Source organism: Phoca vitulina, unplaced genomic scaffold, assembly GCF_004348235.1.
Source record: "Phoca vitulina isolate PV1807 unplaced genomic scaffold, GSC_HSeal_1.0 scaffold22, whole genome shotgun sequence".
In the NCBI taxonomy this organism is placed as follows: Eukaryota; Metazoa; Chordata; class Mammalia; order Carnivora; family Phocidae; genus Phoca; species Phoca vitulina.
This window is the reverse complement of record NW_022589725.1, coordinates 25,708,526-25,728,894: the sequence shown is the minus strand read 5'-3', so window position 1 is coordinate 25,728,894 and position 20,369 is coordinate 25,708,526. Positions and strand designations below refer to the sequence as shown.

Genomic DNA, 20,369 nt, shown 5'->3' with positions numbered 1-20,369 from the left:
AGTTCAAGATACATTCAGAGAAAATCTGTTACTAATGCAATCATTGTTAAATTTAGTCAATGTTATATTTACTTGGCAGTTTCTATCCCTACCAAAAAAAAAAAAAAAAAAAAACCCCAAACAAACAAAAAAAAAACCAAAACAGCCACAGAGAAGCTCAAGAAGTGTTTCTTAAATGAGAACTAAGACCAGCCACAAAAACTGGCTAATGGTTTGGAAAAATATAAATAGGATACCTATCTCACACCAAAACAAATCTCAGAAAGCTGAAAGTTTCAGTGGAATAACTGAAGCCATAAAAGTACTAGATGAAATTATGGGTAAACATTTTTATACTCTTAAGATGGTAACACTTTAAGCAAACATGACTCAAAAGCCAGGAACTGTAAAGGAAAAGACTGATCTATGTGATGATAAATTAATCAAAAACTTCTAAAAACCCATAAACAACGTAAACAACACACTTTGGAAAATATTTACAACATAGATGATGAAATTAATATCCCTAAAAAAACAAACTCTTAAAACTACCCAGAGGAAGCACACACTAAGGCAACAATGCAGGTATAGGCACATCACAAAATTACTTACACATTCACAAATTAAGAAATACCAAAAGCCCAAAGACATCAATAGCTATTTGGCTGCATTCAAAGTGCAAATAAAACTATCAGTAAGATTCTACTTTCTGCCTATCAAACCGACAAAGACAGAAAAAATGGCCCAGTCCCGCCAAAGAAGAGAAAAAGTGCTTTCATATAATATTATTCTTTCTTTTTTTTTTTAATTTTATTTTATTATGTTATGTTAGTCACCATACAATACATCATTATTTTTTGAGGTAGTGATCCACGATTCATTGTTTTCGTATAACACCCAGTGCTCCTAACAGTAGTCTGATGTATAGGAATTTATTTCCAGGGAGAAAAATAAATCAAATGTACCAAGTTGCTTTATATAAGGATGTTCTTCACAGTGCTGGTTATTAAGAAACTAGAAATAGAACTGTCCTTCAATAGAAATTTAGCCAAATACACCATGGAATATTCTTATATTGGAATACGATACAGCCTTTTAAAAAGGTGGAATTTGTGCGTACATATATCATTCATTGATATAAAAGAATGATACCCTGCGAAAAACATGGCATGTTACCATTATTACCATTTGTATAAAATTATATGTTGGGAGACAGTTCTACATCTGCAAAGGTGGAGATCAAAATGTCACCCGTGGTTGCCCCTGAATGGTGGAACCAGGTATGATATTTTCTTTCCCCTTTACATTTCCTGTACTGTTTAATTCTTTATATGTGTTATACATAATCAGAAAAAAAAAAAAGCTATTTTCATTTTGAAGGAAATAAAAATAAAATCTAAAAATAAAACCAAGAGATCAGAAATCAATAGTGTTATAGAGCCACCTACCAAAGCATTTTCTGCAATGTCTACTTGGAAAAACTTTCCAACAGTTTCCTGCAATGGAATAAAGTTAATCAGATAATACAAAACAAACAAAAACCCACTAACAAAACAAAATAATTGTTGAAACTGCTAAACGAGAAAGTGGCAATCACAGAGTTATTTTCAGCTTTGTAAGGGTATTTTTCTGCATTAAAACCAGTATGGTAAACAATTAGCTATAATAACATATAGTAAGTTACACAGACTTAAATATATGCAACCATGCCTATATTTAACACATTTAACTATATTTAATAAAATACACAACATAGGTGTGAGTAATCAACCTCTTTAGTTCACTCCACTGGATTAAGGCTTATGTGTTAACTTTTCCATAGCACAACATGCTGAGAGCTAGTCCCCATTCCTGGGCCACAAAAGACTTGGACAGTTTTCCTACCTTTCAGCCGTTCATTCAAAGAGTTTACAAAAGAAAGACTTAATAAACACAGACACTTGGGGAGAAGGGGAGCTCACTGGTTTCATTTTCCGTTTCGTCTCTTCTTTCTTCCTTCCAAGAGCACTGCACCATTTCTTTCCCAGATTAACACCTTCCACTAGGCTCTTTTCTCCAGGATTCCGCTCCGCCCATCACCATCTCTATTAATCTTCCATCTCTGTATTCTGTGTCTCTTTCCCTTACCTTGAAACAGGCATAAGCCTCCCAATCTCTCCTCACCTCTAACTACCCTCCAGTTCTGTTTGCAATCTACAACTCCAATTCTCATTAATGTCTTTCTCCTCAATTCTTGGTAACCTATTCCCACTTTCACTGCTCTAACAACACTATTTATAAAGATTACTAACGACCTAATCAACAACAGCGTGTCTGCTTTCAGTCCTACCTTACTTGACCTCTTTGAAGTCCAGCACTGTTGGTGGTCTCCTAGAAACTTCTTCAGTACTTTCTACTCTGCTTCCCCTCCTTCTGATCCTTTCTACTTCATGCACACTCCCTTCTTAAAGAACTTCCCTGTCCACAACTTGGAAAAGGTACCCTATTATTGCCTGGTCACTGCTAACTAGTCAAGTGCAACTGGTGCGCAGGTGAATGTTTAACTACAGGCTTCAGAAAAAAAAAGGTGCCCCGAGTTGTAGTGTTTGTCAATTTAAAAAAAATTTAGTAAGTTTGATATAATCAAAATCTAAATATGATACAAACTGAATTAAGGAAGACTTTCTGTAAAAATAGTCAAGTTTATTTCTTAAAGTAAATTAAGTCATTGAATACATATACCTTATTCAAATGTTGTGCTATGTAACCTCTTCCACAACCAACATCCAAAGCAAGGGAAAAATTTCTAAAAAATAGATACAGAAGTTATGTTTTGTCTGTAATAACACAGTCCACAAAACAATTACTAAAAACTAATTTTTCTTAAGTAAAAACATTTTAATGAACACAACTTTCAAAAAGTTACATCATCTGCCTTTTCTGCCTCACCTTATAAGCTGTTTCTACCAGAGAACATATTGAAGGAGCAAGTCTATCTAGTCCAGACATTCACAGGACCTCACAGTCAACTGGCTTTCCATGAGGTTGCTCCATGATGTGGATTCAAAGAACAAATTTAGTGGGGATATTTTAATTTAATAATATATACAAATAAAGAATGAAAAGAAGCTAACCTAAATTAACATGAAAATATCGGCATACTTGTCAGGAACTTAATTATCCCTTTTTCTCAAATTTGTTGAGGCAGCAGATAATTTAAAAATCATCATGTAAAATACCATGAAATACTAACATGTTAAACTAAAAACAAAACAAAACACCAACTAAACAGTAGCTAACTTTTACTGAAATCTTAGCAGGTTTGGGGCGCCTGGGTGGCTCAGTCGTTGGGCATCTGCCTTCGGCTCAGGTTGTGATCTTGGAGTCCTGGGATCGAGCCCCGCATCGGGCTCCCTGCTCCGTGGGAAGCCTGCTTCTCCCTCTCCCACTCCCCCTGCTTGTGTTCCCTCTCTCACTGTCTCTCTCTCTTTCTGTCAAATAAATAAATAAAATCTTAAAAAAAAGAAATCTTAGCAGGTTCAAAGCAATGTGCTAAGTGTTCAAAGTAAGTCAACCCAAGGTCACTCAACTAATAAGCAGTAGTCAGAACTTGAATTCAGTTAGTCAGAATTTTGACCCAGAATTATTATCCCCCATACTACATTGCCTCCTCTAAATATCTGTCATACAAAACCAGTTCACACATCTAATTGTAAGCCAATTTCATATGACAAGAAAACTTAAAATTTTATCCACGAATAACATTTTTTATATTGGAAACAAAATTGGCAGTCCTTTTTCAATTTCTGTTAAAAACTTATGTCAAAAATAAAGACCACCAGTACACAGTTGAAGAACTGGTGGTGAGAAAGAACCATTTATTTACATAATGCCCTCTATCTTGATTGTGAACATAGGCAGTATGACATGGTAAAGTACACAAGCTTTGGGATCAGAAAGACATGATTTAGAATTCTGGGCCTGTAATTTATTGGCTCTGTGACCATGGACAAGTGATTTAATCTTACTGAATCTGTTTCCCCATCTATAAAATGGAAAAGTTACTACCTCCCTCAAGAGAATTTTATGAAATGGGGCATTTAAAGTATCTAGCACAGTACAAATGCTCAACAGAAGTTGGTTATAAGTTGTTACTACCACAGATTATAACAGTTTTTTTAAAAGATTTATTTATTCATGAGAGAGAGAGTGTGAGCGAGTGCACATGAGTCGGGGGAGGGGCAAAAGGAGAGGGGGAAGCAGACTCCCCACTAAGCAGGGAGCCCAACCCCAGGACCCTGGGATCATGACCTGAGCCGAAGGCAGACGCTTAACCAACTGAGTCACCCAGCAGTCCCCAGATTATAACAGTATTAAATGGACTTCAGATACCACAAATAAGACATTTAATAATCTGTGGGGTTAGTTTTTTAAGAATCAACAAAACATCAGTGTGGACAATATAAACTATACTTCGTAACAATAGAATGTTAGTGCAAGGGCATTTGCACTGGTATTTTTTTAGACTGGTATTTTTAATAATTTAGTTCTAAAGAGCTAATGTTAGTTTAAGACATGCTTTTAGCCATAATCACAGGTCTCTCTGTAGATCTATGTTTTGCTCAGTACTATGACATAAAAAGATTATAAAATCCATACTGATTTGGAAAACTTAATGTTTCATTTTTAATAAATGGCCTAAAATCCAGACAAATGAATGGCTGCAGTACACAGAACTAGCTATTTGTTTCAGAGCCTTAAAATAATGGAATAAAACAGATGAAATGGGGGTGATTATTTGTAACAATGAGGCATTTTTTACCATATGAAATTAATTCATCCCAAGATTCTTTTAAGTAGCAAGAATATTTCTAAAAAATGACTTGAGTTTTTGATTTAAAAAAAATTCCCCTTTTTATAAACAAATGTAATAAATTCATCCCATGTTGGTCTAATTAATGGATGTCTTTTAAACAAAAGAGCACAAAAAAGTGATTTGCTAACATCACAGAACAATTCTACAGTAAAGACATTATTTAACCATTATTTATGTGGTTCCTGCCACACAGCTGTAAACCTGAATTTGTAAAATTGTTATGCCTAATACAGAGCATTGAATTCATCAAGGTTTTAATACTTCATTAAAGTGTTCTCTTCTCAAATCTGCCTCTATGTAATTTGTCATAGAACCCTACTGCCATTAACAATACTTAAGATAAAATGGCCAAAGTTTCATATAACCTGAGTGGGGAACAAATCTAGGTAGATTTCCTTCACTGAGATAGTAAAGATTCTGTTGTTAATTGTAGTTAAACTTTTAAAGCTAGGTTTATTAAATCTTAAAAATTCACAGGTGGTCAATTTTTACCTCCATTTTTGGAGCAATGTTTTCATTACTGGCTTTTAGCCAAATGAAACTGGATCAGTCATTCAGGCTCATAGAAAAGCTCTGAGTTGTACTTCTATTCATTCTTTTTTTTTTTTTGGCAAAAAGGAAAAAAAAAGAACACTTGCTCTCCAGACATAAAAAAGGAGAGACTTGGGGTGCCTGGATGGCTCAGTCAGTTAAGCATCTGTGTTTGGCTCAGGTCATGATCCCAGGGTCCTGGGATCAAGCACATCAGGCTCCCTGCTCAGTGGGGAGTCTGCTTCTCCCTCTCCCTGTGCTTCTGCTCTCTCTCTCTTTCTCAAATAAAAAAAAAAAAAAAAAAAGGAGAGACTTAAGAGTGTGATTAAAATCACTAATCCCGGTAATAAATTCCTCCAGATTCTGCCATTCAAGACATTAAGCTCTCAGCATTCAATCTCTTGAATCTTCAGCCAAAAGTTAATTGTATTTTATTATGATAATCATTACTTACCTGGCTATGTCATACACACGGTCTGCAATCCGACTTCCAACCTGAAGGATTACAAGCAGCAATGATGTATACAAGTTGAGTAGGTTTAAAAGAGAAGCAACACTTTTTCTTATATTCAATAATCCACATGTTACTTATGTTTCAACATGTTGATAAGTACTTCTCGCTATCCCATTTTCAATGTGACCACAAATTATATAAATTTGACCATAAATTATAAACACCATAAATTAAACTATCCCAGGAAACAAATTCAGGCAAATTACTTCAGAAGTCCATTTAATGAATCCAAGACTAAATATTCATGAATATGTATATATTTGGCCTTTACATTGTATGTTCTATATAAGATTACAAGGATAAGAAGCAACAGGAGCATAACAGATACATTATTGTCCACAGATATTAGCATGAGATCTATGAAAGTGAAAAAATGTTGTTAGCTAGGGTTTATTACAGATCAATGTATAAAGATCACTTTAAAACTCTATTATTTGGGGGCACCTGGGTGGCTCAGCTGTTGGGCGTCTGCCTTCAGCTCAGGTCATAATCACAGGGTTCTGGGATAGAGCCCTCAGCGGGAAGACTGCTTCTCCCTCTCCCACTCCCCCTGCTTGTGTTCCCTTTCTCGCTGTCTCTCTCTGTCAAATAAATAAAATCTTTAAAACAAAACAAAACAAACAAAAAAACTCTATTATCTATAAAGACTCCTAAGAAATTCTGTGGAACTACTAAACAAGTAAACAACTTTTCCAAGGAACATGTGCAAATTAGAAAGTCAGCCAAATCTGAAGAAATTGCACTTTATGCTGTTCTCCCCAATCCCATCCCAATCTAAAAGAGGCCATAAGGTAGGTGCTTCCTTTTTGCTAGGCTAGCTTCATCTGTCAGGAATAAAGATGTGAGAAATAGTCCTCACACTCTACTATTCTTTCATAAACACCCCAGAGTTTCTATTAGGACTTGGAAGTTCAGAACATATGTGTATTTGCTTTGGGGGGTAGTGGGGGAAGGGAAAGAGGTATACCGGATCTACATGCTTTGCTTGGAGAAGAGTGGTTAGAAATATACATCTTCTAAGTACATGTCATTCATTATGAACCCTAAGAATGAACACAATCATCATCTGGTCAGGCCAAGCTTGCACAGACCTCAAAAACTGTTTCTTGCTTCGGCTTTAAAGAGTTCACTACACTTAACTTCAATTTTGCTTCATCCCCAAAGAAACATTTACTTAGGCCTGAACTTGGTGCTGTGTGTCCAGAGAGTAGAAACCCTCAGTTTCTAGTCCACCTGGACAGAGGAAGAGGTCTTTCAAACAAGCACAAATCTGAGATCTTAATTTATCTTAGTTACTTTTCCTAAAACATATATCAGATCCTATCACTCCACTGCTTAATTCAACAGGCTAGGGGCGCCTGGATGGCTCAGTCGGTTAAGTGACCAACTCTTGATTTTGGCTCAGGTCATGATCTCAGGGTTGTGAGATCTAGCCCCAGGGTTGACTCTCCCCTCCCCCCAAAACAAACAAACAAACAAAAAACCCATTCAACAGGCTCACATTCTTCTAGAACAGAACTGACCAATAGAAAAACAATGAGAGCCATATGTGTCATTTTAATTTTTTTAATAGCCACTTTTTTTTTTTTTTTTTAAGATTTTATTTATTTATTTGACAGAGAGAGACACAGTGAGAGAGGGAACACAAGCAGGGGGAGTGGGAGAGGGAGAAGCAGGCTTCCCACGGAGCAGGGAGCCCGATGCGGGGCTCGATCCCAGGACCCTGGGATCATGACCTGAGCCGAAGGCAGACGCTTAACGACTGAGCCACCCAGGCGCCCTAATAGCCACTTTTTAAAAAGTAAAAAGGAACAGGAGAAATTATTCTTCACATATTTTACTTAGCCCAATATAACAAAACTACAATTTCAACACGTAATCAAGATTAAAAAAAAGCTGTTAATGAAATATTTTGCATCCTTTTTTCACACTAAGTCACTGAAATGCAGTGTATTTTACAGATCCAGCACATCTCAACTGGACTAGCTACATTTCAGGCACTCAATAGCCACATGTGGTCAGAGATTACCATACTGAATGGGCAGTTCAGTTAGACGAGAAAATCCAAAGTTCTTATCTACAGCCCTAATAACCTGCGCCTTCCCCGACCTCCTCTCCCACTCTCTCCTTCACCGAAGCTTCACTGGAGGCATCAACAAGGTCCTTTCCGCCTCAGAAACTCTTCACTTGTCCTTCACTTTGCTTATAAGGCTATTCCCTCCAGATCTTAGCTTGCCTAATTCCTCATCATGTCGTCTGCCTGAGCGGCCTTCTCTGACCATCGCAGTCATTATACTACTTCACTTTAGTACCTCACCTTACTTCTTTGGCTGAAATTACATTTCTTGTTCACCGACGCCCCCAAGAATGAAACCTCCTGAGGGTAGCGGTCTTACTCCGCCCAGGACAGAGCTGTAACTCAAGCGATATTTGCTGAATGAATGAATGAATGAATAGCACCTTACAAATATCCTCACCCACCCCTTCAGTGATTACAGTAGACGCTGAGACAGGCAGTGCAGCTGCTCAAGGTCACCCGGCGGGTGGAGTCAGCTGGGGTCGGCTGGGACCTGGCCGGAGCCCCCGAACCGGCGCCAGAGGTCGGCGCCGCCCTCCCTCACTGCCCCGCGGGCTCACCTCCTCCTTCAGGTAGTCAAACTTCATCGGCTCAGGCTGCCGGGCCGCCCAGTTTTTCTGTTTCCTCTTCAAATCCCGGTCGAAGATATTTAGGGCTCTGGGCGAGGTGCTGCCCGGGGGAGAGACGCCGGAGGCGACCTTCCTGAAGCGGAGGTTCTTTGCTGGGACCCCCGCTGCAGGAGGTCGCCGCCACAAACGCCAGAGACCGCCCAGCCCCACCATGTCCAGCGGTGACGCCACTGGCCGCTGCACTTATCTTGCGCATGCGCCACCGCGGCTCCGGCGCCTGCGCCGGAGATCGCCGCGGAGGGGAAAGGGGAAGTAGTTTGGCCCAGTTCTCTTGCCATCACGGCGGAGCGTCACGCGGAGGATTGTGGGTGTGTGTCGCACGTGAGACTCGGCGAGAGCTCGGAGGAGGTTAGTGGATTTGAGTTTCAAGAACGGCGGTGGAGGGTGCCGAACCAGTCTTTGACAGGGTCTCCTTTGGATTCATGAGGGGTTGCGCCCTTTTCTTTGCCATTCCAGTGTCATTTTTTAGACTTCCTTGGTCCTCTCCAGGGTCCTGTCGAGGGACCTCAGCCCAGTAGCTGTGCCCTGAGGTTTGGGGTTAGGAAGGAGATCGCCGTTCTAGGACCACCCTGGTGTTCTCCGCTTTAGAGGGTGGGTAGAAGGAAGAGTGGGCTGTGGAGTTGAAGGTGGGCGTCGGAAGGTGAGGTCAGGTCACCCATCTCTGTCTGAATATCTGACGTTTATCGAATGCTTTCGTTGTAAACATACATATGCATTGTCACTAATAGTTGGATGAGATGGTACCTACCTTGTTCCCTGTTTGTTCAGAGGGGTAAATGCTTACCTGTATAAGTGCATCATTGAAACCTATGTGTCTTTTTTTGACGTATAAAAAATTGTTTTCAAATTTAAGGAAAAAAATATAAGCCTTGCTTTCAGAACAAAACACTGCTACCCTGTTTGATCAGTTCCTTTTTGTTCTTAATAATCAATGACTCTTGGGACGCCTGGGTGGCTCATCGGTGAAGCGTCTGCCTTCGGCTCCAGTCATGATCCCAGGGTCCTGGGATCCAGTGCCCCATGGCCTCCTTGCTCAGCGGGGGAGCCTGCTTCTCCCTCTGCCTGCCGCTCCCCCTACTTGTGTGCGCGCTCTCTCTTTCTCTCTCTCTCTCTGACAAATGGATAGATAAAATCTTAAAAAAAAAAAAAAATCAATGACTCTTAGCTCTGCAAAAATCAAATCGAGATGCTAAACCCTTACTGTTTTCAAGGGAACAATACTAATCTCTCTCTCTCTCTCTCTCACACACACACACACACACACAGAGTCTAATTATGTTTTGGGGAGAACCAGCCCATATGGGCCTTACTTATAGAATAAGAAATTATACAGAGAAGAGATGTTTATTAATAACTGGGATGAAAATTTACATGGTTTTTGAAGGATGGTCGGATTTAAAGAGGGAATTTTGTGAGCTGAATCTGAATTGATTTGAGTCTATTTAGTTAGGAGACTAGCCTTGTAGAACTAAGGGCTGATCAGAATAGTAGCATGAAGTAAGGACTAACAGAAAGAATGGGACCAGAATGTGAAGAGAAATAGGACCAACTGAGGCTTGGGAAACTTTTGATTACATTAGCTTTTAACTTGTAACAGGTACACAGGTATACAAAAAGAAATGTAGAAATTCTAAGTGAGTGCAATTGGCTAGTAAGCGTTTGTCTCCCTCTGTAAAGCCCTGGAATTCTGCTTGGTTTTGTCTTAAATTTATTTCTCCAAATGCTCTATAATCAAAAGAGAATATTCTGATAGTTTTTGTTTTTCTGTATGTGACTCAGAATAAGTTTGGGAAATGAAATTGGATGTGTTACTTTTATTTATATTTAACTTACAATATATTGTGAATTAGCATTTTTTCCCGAAGCATCTTTTTTAACTAACCCTTCATTATTGTAATATTTGTTTTACTTTTTAGGATTTTATTTCTTCAAGCATTTGTCCAGTCAGACATTTAAAAATGGCATCCAAACAAGAAATAATGAGTGACCAGCGGTTTAGGAAGGTTACAAAAGACCCAAGATTTTGGGAAATGCCAGAAAAGGATCGAAAAGTCAAAATTGACAAGAGGTTTCGAGCAATGTTTCATGACAAAAGGTTCAAATTGAATTATGCTGTAGATAAAAGAGGACGCCTCATCAACCACAGCACTACAGAGGACTTGAAACGTTTTTATGACCTTTCAGATTCTGATTCAGATCTATCTGATGAAGATGATAAAGCACTGAACCAAAAGAAAATGAAGAAGAAAAAACCCCAGACTAACAACAAAATAGAATCAAAAAATCTAGTTGAGGAGAAAAAGAAAGAAACCAAGAAAATTAATCAAAAGGATTCTGGAGATAAAAATGATTTATATAACTCTGACAGAATCCAGAAAATGAAAAAGTCATGCAAATCTAAGAAGGTAGATTCAAAAATAAGTCCCAAGAAAGACAGAGAAGAATTTACACAAAAAAGTGCAACAGAGAAGAAAAGCATTGTTCAGCATTGTACAGACTCATGTCCCAAAGGAAAACTAAGCACAGGAGACTTGGGCCCCTCTGAAATTGTGAAATCTCCCAAGGTCAAGTACTCTGAGACAAGAAGAGAAATGCAATCAGGTTGGTTGGAAAGAATTATATGTTCTTTGATATTACATTATTTATTTTTATACTGATTTTTTTTTTTAAAGAAGGCATATATAGTATTTTCATAGTATAATGGGAATGATCAAATGCTTATTTGGGAGTATAAAGCTGTGAAAGAAAAAAATGCCATAAAATGATTATTAATCTTTTATTTGGTGCCATAATGGCTAAGAGAGGAAAACTTGAGGCTAATGAATGATTTTGATTTGTGGTAGGCACTAGTGAGAGCTATATTCTTTAACCAGATAAAGTGTTATATGTTGTCATCACATAGTAAGAAGAGGTGTGTCTGAAGAGGGCTAGTAGAGTTGTGTGTTCATCCATCCTTCATTCAACTACTTTTAGTAACTAGTATGTGGCAGGTAGAACATGAGTAAGACATGGTCCCCCATCTTGGGGCTACTGCTAGCTTATATGATGCCTGTGCAAATTAGAAAAAGTTATGCCCAAGGGCGCCTGGGTGGCTCAGTCATTAAGCGTCTGCCTTCGGCTCAGGTCATGATCCCAGGGTCCTGGGATCGAGCCCCGCATGGGGCTCCCTGCTCCGCGGGAGGCCTGCTTCTCCCTCTCCCACTCCCCCTTCTTGTGTTCCCTCTCTAGCTGTGTCTCTGTCAAATAAATAAATAAAATCTTTAAAAAAAAAAAAGAAAAATTTATGCCCTTTTGGATACATAGAACTCTTAGACTTCACCGTTTGGTAAGGGACAGCATCTTTGAGTGAAGCAGTAGGTTTATTCCGCCTGAGCAGACACAGCACCTCTGCAAGGTGCATAGCTTGTTGAGTGGATTTGATCTTGATTTCAGCCCTTCCCAAGATCCTGTCTGCTAAACTCTACAGTGGCACCAGCCTAAAGCAGCACTGTCCAATAAAAAATGTGTAATTTTGAATTTTCTAGTTGACACATTAAGAAGTGAAAAAAACAGGCGAAATTAATTTTATTAACATACTCTAATACATCAAAAAACTGTTTTAATGCGTAATCAACTTAAATTTTAATGGCATAGTTTGCATTCTATTTTCATACTAATCTCAAGTATAAAATTTGGACGAGCCACATTATAAGTGCTCAGTTGCCACATGTGGCTGCAGGTTACATACTGGACACCACATATCTAAAGTGGAAGAAATTAGATCTGTAATATAATAAAATAATAGTAAGTGCCATAAAAGATGTTTAGCAGAGGGCTATGGGAATTCAGAGGAAGAGGTCACTCAAGATATGGTAACCAGAGAAAAATTCTTAAGGGAAGTACCATAAGGTTTGGAAAAAGTAAATTGAGAGACCAGAGCACTCTGTATAGAATGGACTTTTTGAGCAAAGATATGGTTGGATATGTTCAGAAGAAATCAGTATTCCCATTTGATTAGATAATAAGGTCTCTGAAGGGGTAAGCGGGTAATACAACTAGAAAAGATTGTTTGGAACTAAGAAACATCTGATTCTGGTTCATGCTTACTTGTTTACTGAGCTGATTAAAATTTGGTGTCCCCTCCAGTAGCAAGAAATTTTGACTGTTGGTGTTGCCTGTTGTTTATGTTGTTAACTGAAAAATTGGTATTCAGATGAGCCAAAGGCTGGCCATGATTACAAGATCCAAGGAGGATAGGCATTGGGAAAAAGTCAGAGAGGACTTGACAGGCTGAGATCACATTTGAAAGGTAGGAGGTATCAGGCAGTGGGTAGAATTCTAGATAGCAGGGACTAGGAGGTAAGAGTGGGATCTCTTTCCATTTGTAGTGGAACCAGGCAGCAAACTGAGGTATAGGGAGAGGGATAGGAGTTTGGTTACTGAAATTGGAAAATAAGAATAGGAACAGCAGCAAGGTTTGTTTGATGATGAGTTTGTGAGGCAAGTCAGTCTAGCATCTTAAATTTCACTTGATTTAGGGCACTGGATTAATAAAACATATCCATAAAATCCTTTGGATTGATTTTATAGAATCTTTTTGCATATCTTTTTTTTATTAAAATTTCTCAATAAGCTTGAGAAATTAGGATAGATTAATCAGGAAACAAGGCTAAAGTGATTTATGTGAGGATACACAGAGCTGGGCCTGCAACTCAAGTCTTTGAAAAATCTTTCTACCGCATCATATTGCTTCCAGTAGTTTTCATCGGTTCCACAGTCTAGAAAGGCAGTATGTGTAAGTAGGGATTAGTGACTTCATATGTAAACATCTTTTGTTCATTATTCATCAGTTACCAGCAACTACTCTGTGCAGAGAGGTTTTTTTTTTTTTAAGATTTTATTTATTTGAGAGAGAGATCACAGGCAGGGGGGAAGGGGTAGAAGGAGAAGCAGACTCCCCACTGAGCAGGGAGCCCAATGCGGGACTCCATCCCAGGACCCTGGGATCATGACCTGAGCCGAAGGTAGACGCCTAACCAACTGGGCCACCCAGGCACCCCTGCAGAGAGCTTTTTTTTTTTTTTTTTTAAAGATTTTATTTATTTATTTGAGACAGAGAGAATGAGAGAGAGAGAGCACATGAGAGGGGAGAGGGTCAGAGGGAGAAGCAGGCTCCCTGCCGAGCAGGGAGCCCGATGCGGGACTCGATCCAGGGACTCCAGGATCATGACCTGAGCCGAAGGCAGTCGCTTAACCAACTGAGCCACCCAGGCGCCCTGCAGAGAGCTTTTTAAGTGCTACAAGGTAAAGGTGATGTGAAGAGTGCAGTTTGGTATCATGTGTCATAAAATGTTGATTCCCAGCATTGCACCCCTAAGAACTTATTTTAAGTAAATAATTGGGCGTTTGTGCAAAGAATGTGCATCTTAGCATTGTTTTTAAAATTTTAAAAGTAACATAAATCATTAGGGAATTGATTAAATAAATTGTGATATACCCAAACGTGTTTATGATATATGAAGTTTTAAAAATAAGTTACAAAATAGTATAAACTGTATGATTAGCTACTTAAAAAAAATTAGTGGGTACATCATAGAAAACAAATTTAGGGAATTGTGTACCAAAACAACCATCTAGTTATCTTTGAATGAAAAATTACTAGTCATTTTTATTTTCTTAATTAAACCATATTTTCTTAATTTTTTTGCAATGAGCATTCATTACATGTATAAAGCATTTTTTTTTTAAGTAGCTAGGTAAGTACTGTTTACAGTTACTATTAGAGCAGTACCATCCAGGAATAGAGATAATCCTACATTATCTAGCCTTGTACATGGTGGACTCTGAGCAAATATTTACTGAATGAATCAATACGCTGAATGTACTTGATGTTGTCAAAAATATTAAAATACTAGATCTTTTTTAAGTCTTGCGTGTATCAATTTATTATACAACCCAGAGTGTGGTATGTGTACCATTGTCATATGTGAAAACAGGGCATATGTGAGATGATTCTCAAACTTTTTTATGTTAATAGTTATGTATTTGTTTCAACATATTAGGAAAAAATGTAATCACTACATTACATCTGTGACTTCAGAGATATTTAGAACAAAGCTAATTTTTTTAACTTAAAAAAATTCAGTTTAATGAAAAACAGTGAAATGCAAAAATCATTGAATGGTATAATAATGACTGATGCTTGAGAAATATTGCAATATTAGATAAAGCTAAGTCCCCAAGGTGTTATTTCTGAGCATATTGCTTAAAGGTGAATTCTGATGCTTGTCTCGTAGTAACTTTCTTTCACTTTTGTGGTGGCGTTTTTCTGATCCCATATGCAAAACTTATGATCATGCATTTTTTTTTGCTTTATCACACCTACTGGCTAGTTATTTTTTATGTTCCCCCACTCTCTCTTATGTGGGTACATCATAGAAAACAAACTTAGGGAATTATGTACCAAAATAACCATCCAGTTATCTTTGAATGAAAAATTTAAAGATAAAATAAAAACCCATTTCTTTTCCTCCTAGCAGAACTCTTTTTCATTTAGCCTCAGGTCACATGGTATCTTCATGAAGCTTTTCTTATTGTAAATACCTCTACAGGCAAATTTAGATGTCTCTTTCTGTGTTACTTTAGAACATAGCTTCATAAATCAGTAAACAATTTCTTTTTGTTTATGAACCCATCAAGAGCATGAGATCATGTTACAAGCCATCTCCCTTTTCCCTTTCCTGAGCTCAATGCATTTTACATAGTAGATAATAAATATTTGGACAGTGAATGACTATTATAAGATTATAGGACCAAGGAAAAAACTAAGTTCGAATTTTATTCCAAGTGTTAAGCTTTTAAATTTATTTTTTAATTCTACAAGCAGAGCCTGTAAGCAGAAACATAATCTCCAACTTAAAGATGAATAAAATTTGTAAGATACTGTATATCAACATACACATATACCCACAATAAAATCATATGATTGGTTTAGAAATAGAAAATGAGTTTTTTCAGAGTTATGTGGGCTAAAAAATCCAACTTAAGTAAAAACAGTCTTTTACTTTTTGTATATCGCTAACCATAGTTAGTTACAAAGTTCAAGATTTAGCAGAAAACTTACTATTTTGCTCTGCATAGGTGATCTAATCCACATCACAACTTCTGTTATTACTACACATGAATGAGTGAAAAATTTTATCTCCAGCGTGCAACTTTTCAGAGCTGTAGACTCAGACGGCCAGCAGCCTTCTTGATATCTCCTCTTACGCGATTCACAGGCACTTCAAATTCAGCATATTGAAAACTGAACTCATGATCCACCTCTACCAAACAGCAAAGTGGTTCTTTTCCAACATCACATGTTTATCCAGTTAGGTAGCTAGCTCTGCACGCTGGGAAGCTAGGACTCATCTTTGACATTTCTAAAACTTCTTTGTCCCATACCGCAAGCCCTGTCACTAATTACTGTTGATTTTACCTCCTGACTCTGCAACTCTGAAGTGAATCCATTCACGTCTTTCTGTCTCTTTCTAACAGTTTAGTGCTACCTTCATCTCTTGCTAGGAGTCTTATACTATATTTCTAATTCTGTAGTCACATCTGCTTTTAACTCCCTCCAGTCAATTTTCTATAGCGAGTCAAGGTGATCTCACTGTGCAAATCTGATGATGTCCCTCTTTCTGAAAATATAATGGTGGCTTCTCACTGCTTTTATGACAAAGTCTAAACCTTCTACATGGTTTTTGGGAAGCACGGCCCCTACCTCACTTTCAGTTTAATTTGTTACTTGACTCCTGGCCATCTGCAATCCAGACATTCTTGCCAATTTTTTCCTATTCGTGGATATTTGCATTTGTTTTTTTTCAGTGTTTGGAACATTTTCCTCATCTATTAGTCTAATCTTGAATACCTCCTCTTCATCCTTCAAGTAGCAACTCAGTTATACTTATTTAGAGACTTTTATTGTATGCTTTTTATGTGTATTGATTTGATTGGTTTTATTTGATATCTGTCCATCTTTCTCTCGACTATTAAGTTCATTGAGGGCACTGATAGCTTCTCTTGCCAATAATTTTTATTGCGCACCTAGCACACAGCAGGCACTCTGTAATTACTGAATGAATATGTGAATCTACTTGTATGATCTGGGTATATGTCAAAATTTCTGTTAAGTAACTTCAGCATCAACTTTGCTGAATTTATGTTTTTTTAGTCTATTTCATAGAAATTATATTTTTACTGGATTTGAGGTCAAAATAAGTTGGATTCAATTTAATTGTGTTTACATTTTTTAAATTTCTCCCTGCTTCAATCTTTTTTGCAGTGATTCCACTAATAATGGCAAAAGACAGTGATGGTTATGGAAACTCTACAGGTGGTAAGATGTTTGACAGAGATGCTCTGGAGGAAGATTCAGAAAGTGCTAGTGAAATAGGTGATGAAGAATCTGAAGATGGAATTACAGGCACTGGTAGAACTTCAGCTGATGAAGATGATGTTGATGATGATGGAAGTGAAAGTGATGAGGAGGAGGATGAAGATGAGGATAGTGACGATGATGAAAGTGACAGTGGCCCTGATCTTGCAAGGGGTAAAGGAAATGTAGAAACTAGTTCTGAAGATGAAGAAGATATGGCAGATTTACTGCCAGAGGACTCTGGTTTTGAGCACGCTTGGAGAGAATTAGATAAAGATGCTCCTCGGGCTGATGAGGTGAACTTTTGAATAAATTATTTGTGAAAAGCACAGTAAAAGTAGCATTTATGCATGGTAGAATTGATGTCATTAAATTGAGTGGGAAAACCTTTATTGGTAAATAATATTCTTAATGATTAGTCTGATTAAAACTTTTTGATATAAAATAACTTCTTGATATGGAAAGTAGCTGTGTAAATTAGATGTCTGTCCAAGCAAATAGAGATTAGTTAAAGAAAGGTCACATGAAATTTTTTTTTTTTTTAAGATTTTATTTATTTATTTGACAGGGAGACAGCGAGAGAGGGAACACAAGCAGGGGGAGTAGGAGAGGGGGAAGAAGGCTTCCCGCTGAGCGGGAACCCCGATGCGGGGCTCGATCCTAGACCTGAGCCGAAGGCAGACGCTTAACGACTGAGCCACCTAGGTGCCCCAGGTCACATGAAAGTTTTAGAAGATACTTATTGTAGCTGGTAGAGTAACATACTCAACCTCCATACCCATTCATGGGTAGCAAAATAGCTTAACAAACTTGGTTGTTAAAAAGTCAGCTGATTATCAAGTTCTGATTCAAGAACTAAGAACCTAGTAAGAGAAAGTGCTTATCTGTTAACAGTTTTACCACTGTGTGACTCAACCGAAGTTTTCTTTTACATATTGAAACTACTTAGATAAATACTGTATTGGTGATTTCAGAATTTGAGAGAGGAAAGAAGACATATTTTTTTATATATTTTGCAAGTGATGGGAATGATAGAGATTATGTAATATTTAATTTTTCTCATTTCTTAGGTTACACGTCGATTAGCAGTTTGCAACATGGACTGGGACAGATTAAAGGCAAAAGATTTGCTAGCTCTGTTCAATTCATTTAAACCTAAAGGGGGTGTTATATTTTCCGTAAAGGTGAGAATTGATTTCATTTTGAAATATTTCTAAACATTTTAAGCTTAATCTTTTTTTTAAGTCATAGTTTTAAGGAAAATAATCTGGCAGTTGTCTGGTACAGTTAGGTACAAAACAGGTAGAATAAATATAAAAGGAAGAGGTAAAATTATTGCTATTGATGGGTTATGTGATTTATGTATTTTAAAAACCTAAAGAAATCAATTGAAAAGCTATTATAATATAAAGCTCAATAAAGGGACAGAATAAAATAAATATTTTTTAATTGCATTCTTCAATTCTTAACCAGTTAAGAAAAAAATCTATTTTTACTAGCAGCAGACATGTAAAATCCTTGAGAATTACCTTAAACATATATGATATATATGAAGTAAACTATAACACTGGATAAATTTGAAAAACTTAAATAAATGTTGAGATACCATATTTTTGGAGAGCAAGCATAGCGATTAAGAATTTAGGCTTTGCAGTATGACAGACCATTCAAATCTTGATTCTGATGCATGCCATCTGATCTTGGGCATTTTATTAATTTCTCAGATGTGTTCTCTCACCTGACAAGTGGATATAACAGTAGCATTTCCTAGGGTAGTTGTAAGGATGAAATGATAAGAAGCTTACACTAAGTATTTACAGTGCCTGAAACAGCTCTAAATTATTGTTCTGTTTAAGTATTTAAAGATGTCAATTCTATAGTTTTAGTGTAGTTTCAAGCATAATCTCAGTTCCTATCAAAGAAAAAGGCTATCAGTAATCATCTAAAAGAATAAATAAGTGAAAATGACTAATAAATTTTTAGGAAAACATACCAGTGTAAAAGGATTCGCCCTGTCAGATATAACATGTGAACATTTTATATTGCTACAAGAGTTAAGTTTGGGTAAAAAGGGAAAGACAAATTGATGGAATGAAATAGATAAATAGAAGAGTTTATATTATAATATAGACCAAAGTAAGCTTGAATACCTGGTATTGGGACAAATGAGTGAGTCTTTGTATAAAGAGCTTAGTTCAGATCTTCACCTCATCATAGTCCAAAATAAACTCCAGATAAAGTAAGGGAAAAAAATTAAAACTCAAACCACAGAAACAGAATAAAATAGTATTGTGTTTTTGTTAAATCTTATATTTCAGGAAATGGATAGTAGGAATTTCTAGAGTTAGAAAAGAGAAAAACAGAATCAACAGATGTGACTACATATGTATTTTAAACTTTTATATCAAAACCTATTATTGCCACTCAAATTAGTAAGAAAAACTCGAATCCCTATTTGATAAATTACATATTGCAGAGAACTCAGAAAAGCATGTATTAGTTAGCAAAAATATATTAAGCCCAGTAGTATCAAAACAATACAAATTAATACAGTTATATTTTTTCTCATAAGTAGCCGACATACAAAATTACCAAATCCCAATGAGGGAATCCTTTTTCTTTTACCAAGACCATCTAAACCATGTGATAAGATTATTATCAGTTCTTTTATATTTAAAGTATTTCTTAAAGCATTGGATAAATGATATGACTTAAGAGATAAAACAAAATTGTTTTTCTTTATGTTTTATATACTTCTTTAATCATTTTGTATATTTTGTGTCAACTAATTAGTCATTTTGTGTGTATGTGTTTACTTTTAAGTTCCTTGAGCACTTAGACTCGTTTTGCTTTTCTTAATTTTTCCCTTGGATCCCAGGACCATCTTGTCCCAGTTGATGTACGCAGGAGATAATTCTATTTTTGTTCTTAAGCTCCACATCTGTTACTCTCCAGCCAAAATGACTATTTTTAAGGAGATTCCTCAGGATGTTTTAGCTTCCTGTAGTAGGTTTGGAAGTGAGTCATCCTTCCTGTTTTCATCGAGTTCAGTTGTAACTCTTAGAGTTCCTGACCTTGACGGGTCTGGATGTTGTAAGAAAAGTAAAGTATAAATTACATTGATCTTATTTTTTTGTGTTTAGATATATCCTTCGGAGTTTGGAAAGGAGAGGATGAAGGAAGAGCAAGTTCAAGGACCAGTAGAGTTATTAAGTATTCCTGAAGATGCCCCTGAAGAGGACTGGTATTAACCTGTTACAGAAAATAAAACTAAATCTCATGAATTCATGTCACTAACTCAGAATTCTGGTCACTTTAATGGGGCTAAAGTTTATGTTGTGCCTGCCTTTCATGGTTAAAACAAGTTGCAGAGCAGATTAAAGTCT

The 20,369-nt window shown here is 37.0% G+C and overlaps 2 protein-coding genes across 7 annotated transcripts in view; one reads left to right on the top strand and one right to left on the bottom strand.

Annotated features, from left to right (window-relative positions):
- NDUFAF5 (NADH:ubiquinone oxidoreductase complex assembly factor 5) overlaps positions 1-8,793 on the bottom strand; it is a 28,115-nt gene extending 19,322 nt beyond the window's left edge. For 4 of the 6 annotated variants that reach the window (XR_004301218.1, XM_032419539.1, XM_032419541.1 and 1 more), the window contains exons 1-4: positions 8,517-8,778; positions 5,820-5,860; positions 2,701-2,764; positions 1,428-1,475 (exon numbers count right to left, since the gene is read on the bottom strand). Coding sequence is in view for 4 of the 6 variants with exons in the window: in XM_032419539.1 (XP_032275430.1) it covers positions 1,428-1,475; positions 2,701-2,764; positions 5,820-5,860; positions 8,517-8,738 (375 nt within the window). In the remaining 2 variants the exon portion in view is untranslated. Of the gene's footprint in view, positions 1-1,427; positions 1,476-2,700; positions 2,765-5,819; positions 5,861-8,516 lie in introns of all 6 variants that reach the window. The other 2 variants (XR_004301219.1, XM_032419538.1) reach the window with 1 other exon arrangement.
- Positions 8,794-8,852: 59 nt separating this feature from the next.
- ESF1 (ESF1 nucleolar pre-rRNA processing protein homolog) overlaps positions 8,853-20,369 on the top strand; it is a 62,799-nt gene continuing 51,282 nt past the window's right edge. The window contains exons 1-5 of the mRNA XM_032419551.1: positions 8,853-8,933; positions 10,502-11,186; positions 16,891-17,279; positions 18,054-18,167; positions 20,127-20,227. Coding sequence (XP_032275442.1) covers positions 10,544-11,186; positions 16,891-17,279; positions 18,054-18,167; positions 20,127-20,227 — 1,247 coding nt within the window. The 5' untranslated portion in view covers positions 8,853-8,933; positions 10,502-10,543. The remainder of the gene's footprint in view (positions 8,934-10,501; positions 11,187-16,890; positions 17,280-18,053; positions 18,168-20,126; positions 20,228-20,369) is intronic.